Below are 5,000 nucleotides of genomic sequence, written 5' to 3'. Positions count from 1 at the left end.
CATTCGCGCAACATCCTTTTTCCAAACATCCCTTGTTTAATTTTCTTTTGACTTCCATGTCATATCTGTCACGACACATGTTTGCTTATAAAGAGTATGAATTATTTTTAATTCAGTCATTTATATTATCACTAATTCACCCTACATTTCCCATTTTAAAATATGTTTGTTTTTTCTTAATCCACAGCTAGGATCCCTGGGTACGGAAGGCTTTTTTGCATGGAAAGTTTACGAAGTGAATAACCAATGCGCCAACAACGTCTCTGTTTGCAGACATGAAGGTAACCAACTTCATGGCCTACTTTTGTTCTCAAACTCCACACCTACCTCCACCTGTGCCTCACCCTGCTCTTTTGCCTTCGTCTTCGCCTCCACCTCTGTCGAAGCCCCCACCGCTAACTCCACTTTGGGCTCACCCTTCTTCCACCAACTCCAATCTCCGTTTCCACCTGGTTTTAGCAACACCACTAGATCCACCTCCACGTCCAACTACGCCTGCTCCACCTCTGTCTCTTTATTCCTGAGTTCCACCTCCACCTCCAATTCCCATTCTCACTCCATCTCCACTTCTCAATTCCACTCCTACTCCCCCCCCCCCCACCTTTGATCTTGTTTTGTTTAACCTAACAATGCTAGGAATTCACCGGATTTTTAAAAATTGGCGTAGGCAGAGTTTTGAAAGAAAAACAACAACAACAACAACAACAACAACAACTAAATACCGATTCTATATTCCACTTCATTGATTTATGTTGTTTATTAATTAATGAAAGTATTTCTAGTAATCATTCACTCACAGCCTCTATCATATCTACCTCTTACCTATCGTATTTTTTGTTCGTATATCTTTATTCACCCGATATTTAATCAATTATTATTATTTTTTTTTAATTATTTTACAGACTTGGAAGTCCGATCGTACATTGGCTTAGCAGAAGGCATTTTGGGAACGGCGGTGTCCGTATGCTTTGCCATTGGCTTTGGTGCTGTGAGTAGATTTATAATATGGATAATTTATAATTTAATATGGTTAAGATGCAAACAGCTTTAATGAAAGTGTCGATGATAGAATTGAGAATAGAGAAACTATTAGCAATTAAAGATGACGATGGTGATGATACTACTACTACTACTACTACTATTACTACTATTAATAATAATAATAATAATAATAATAATAATGATAACAATAATAATAATAATAATAATAATAATAATAATAATAATAATGATAATAATAATAATAATGGCGATGGTAATAACAACAATATTGATAATGGTGATAACTGAAGTGGATGATAATAATGACATTGATAATGATAATAGCTCTATTAAGGATAATTATACTTATCATCACCATAGTCTTCATAATAATAATAATAATAATAATAATAATAATAATAATAATAGTGACAATTCCAATAATAGTGATAAGAAAAATAACATCACTAATAACAATAATATCAGTAATAACAACAATCAGCAAAAAACAATGATACTAATAACAATGAAAATAACGATGCTAATTATCATAGAGAATGAAGATAGTGACGATGATCACATCATCAGAAGCATAAAATCAGTAAATTAAATAAATATAAGTGAAATAATAATAATGAATGAAATAATGAAAAATGATAATAAATGGAATAATAACAATTGAAATAATAATTAATGAAATAATGATACAGTAGATGAAGTAATAAACAACGAAATGATAACTGAAATAATGATAATAACACAATTAACAAATAAAATCACAATAAATGAAATGATCAACGAAATAACGATAAATTAAACGGTATAAATGAAATAACGATATATAATAAAATAATGAATTAAATTATAATAAAAGAAACGATAATCAACGAAATAATGACAAATTAAATAATGTTACATGAAATAATGATAAATGAAATAACTGGTGAATAGAAAAATTATAAATGAAATGATAACCAACGAATAATAAACGAAATAATAATAAATGGAACAACAAACAAAAGAAATAATGATAAATAGAATGGTGATAAATGAAACAATGATAAATGGATAACAAACAAAAGAAACAGTGATAAACAGAATGATAATAAATGAAATAATGAAATAAATGATATAATATTAACACCCCTTTTCACCCACCAGCCTGTCGTTGCCCTAATATGGTTGTGGATGTTCTGGGCTCTGGGAATTACAGGTTATAATTCCTACTGCATCTATGACTTCCACCAAACCATCATCGGGGTAAATAGTATTTCCTTTATGCTAACATGGAGTCACTCTCTTATCATCATTAAAAAAAAAAGTTTTCTATTGTGCTCATTGAATATTTATTACTTATCCATTAATCCATTTATTGCCTATTAAAATAATCATTACCTATTAATTCATCTATTTTACTTATGGCAAGCACACGCCACACATTCTCGTGCGCTTCAAGTTTTTTTTTTTTTTTTTTTACAGAACCTATCGAGCTTTCCTTGGGACACGGTCGTTGATGATGATTACGGAATTTTCTTTATCGAGGCTCTCTCCTCCGTTTCCTTACACCTCCTTATCATTATCATAGCTGCGCCCATAGGAGCTGCTCTCACGCGCATGGTACGTATTGAGAACAGAGGGGGATTGTTAATATTCATTAGTGTGTGTGTGTGTGTGTGTGTGTGTGTGTGTGTGTGTGTGTGTGTGTCTGTGTGTGTGTGTGTGTGTGTGTGTGTGTGTGTGTGTGTGCTCGGGTGTGGTTCGTTATTTTTCTTCTGATCCTTAATGCATTTTTGATATATGTTTAATGGAATACAGGTATTTCAAAATTCAATATAATAATGTTCTGCCATTCTGTCAATGACTTTATGATTATATGTAAATATGTGTAATGACACTGATGACTCAGCCCATAATCAAATTCTAATTTTTGGGTAAATGTATAATATATATGTATATATATGTATAATATATATGTATATATATATATATATATATATATATATATATATATATAATACATTTACCAAAAAAATTGAATTTATATGTGTATATATATTGTTAACATAACGGTGATATGCTATCTAATCTTAACAATGCACTGCGGTTCCTTTAGTGAAAGAAATTTCGTCAATCAACATCACACTTTCTACTCTTGGCAAACTATGCACATTTCTTTCCGGGACAAAGCCTTGTTGCTTTATTACTAAACCCCGTTACATCTGAAAACGAAAAATAAGAAAAAAAAATTACTGCTTATGCTCGAAAAAAACGTTATTATTTTCAAACGCAACGCTCGGTTTAGTGCTGCGTCGGAAGTCCTTCAGAAAATACTGTTTATATGGTGAAATACAACCTTCAACTGGCATTTAATAACTTAAACCGGTCTACTTGTTGACTTACAATATGTGCTGATTAAGCGCTTACTTTGAACCCCTCCCCCTTTCTCTCTCTCTCTCTCCTTCTCCCTCTCTCTCGTTAGCGTGCGCACTCCATACACGAAGGATGATGAAAATAATGCTGATGACGCGAATATAATAGTGATGGTAATGATAATGTACTAACAACAATAATAATGATAGTAATAACAAGAACAGTAATAAGAACAACGATAATAATCAATGTAATGATAGTACCACTTAACATTCATTAAATTGAGAATGTACAATATATGACTCGACTTCTATCCTTCTCTTATTAATCCACCTTGAACGAAAACCCCCCCAGCAAACTCCACTGTCTTGAATACAGTAGTTGATCGCGATAAAATTTATGAATGAAAATGAAATCTCTATACCATTCACACATTTCTATCTCCACCCAAAGTACATTATTCTGGTTTAGCGCCTTCGTTATCGTGGTATCTGTCTTATCAACCGACTTCCGAGGAACATTTCGCAGCCTTGAAGGAAATGTCAACGTCAGTGTATGAAAAACAATTACATTTTTCCTACCACGACCCCCCCTTTACAAAGGTTTATAAGTGGTTCCGATAAGAGATATCGTGGCATTGTTTAGTGTGATATACCTTCGTATCGTTACACACACAAACACACAAGGGCGCACGCAGGCGCGAACACACACACACACACACACAGGCACGCTCGTACACGCGCGCGCATACAAAAACACATTATCGGGTTAATCTTTCCATTTGCCTGCGTCAATTTACCGTAGAATCTTTCATATCAAAACATGTTACACTTGTTCTGCATACTATATTGTAAAATCCTTTTTATAATGTGGTAGAGTAATCTTCCAGGCATGTAAATGCATGAGCTGTAATCTTATCAAAACTTCAATTATAATCCTGTTATCGAATTACTGTAAGATGACTGTTCCGCTCTGCCTTTATCATTTTAACAAAAAAGGCCGGATGAAGTACCGACCAGAAAACAGCATCACGGGGGGAGAAAAAAAATCTCAAATTGGCATTTTCTCTTCTCAACAGTACTGGAAAGGGAACATCGCAAGTTATTCTGTGTACAACTGGGATAACGATGCATTCGAGATGGACTAGAGGCGAGGCTGCTCCAAATGGGTGTGCTAAGGTTCTGTTCCCGTCGGCCTCAGCAAGTTTATCATTTCATCTGAAGAAGTAATTTACATTATACTCAAAAATATGGAATCACGTGTGCGCAAGCACACACACACGTGTATGTGTCCGTAACTATTATTTTCTGCCATGCTTATTTTCTCCGTGTTTCTGTCTCTACATATAAATCTCTCTCTCTTTCTCTATCTATCTATATATAATATATAAACACACACATATATAGTTATATATATGTATAAAATGTGCGTTATATAGTTGTGTAATGATTGCCTGTACGTGTGGATGAACAGAATACAAAACCTAAATTATATAAATAGATATGGTATGTAAGTGTCTTTCGAGTCATAGTGTCATTCAGTTTTACCAGAATTCAAGCAAGATCTTAAGTCTGTCATCACCAATTCCTATTTGAAAAATAACAGTGAAGTAGATACAATTCATATACGACAATTAATAACAGGTTGGT

At 33.3% G+C, this 5,000-nt stretch overlaps 1 protein-coding gene across 1 annotated transcript in view; it reads left to right on the top strand.

Moving 5' to 3' along the window:
• The window catches only part of LOC119580107, an 8,981-nt gene that overhangs the window by 3,901 nt on the left and 80 nt on the right, over positions 1-5,000 (top strand). Inside the window, exons 2-6 of the mRNA XM_037928034.1 lie at positions 188-281; positions 903-988; positions 2,143-2,241; positions 2,461-2,598; positions 4,430-5,000. The exon at positions 4,430-5,000 is cut by the window's right edge and continues 80 nt beyond it. Of these exons, the coding sequence (XP_037783962.1) occupies positions 188-281; positions 903-988; positions 2,143-2,241; positions 2,461-2,598; positions 4,430-4,498 (486 nt within the window). The 3' untranslated portion in view covers positions 4,499-5,000. The remainder of the gene's footprint in view (positions 1-187; positions 282-902; positions 989-2,142; positions 2,242-2,460; positions 2,599-4,429) is intronic.

This window comes from Penaeus monodon, chromosome 13 (assembly GCF_015228065.2).
Source record: "Penaeus monodon isolate SGIC_2016 chromosome 13, NSTDA_Pmon_1, whole genome shotgun sequence".
Taxonomy (NCBI): Eukaryota; Metazoa; Arthropoda; class Malacostraca; order Decapoda; family Penaeidae; genus Penaeus; species Penaeus monodon.
This window is presented reverse-complemented; position numbering and strand designations above follow the sequence as displayed.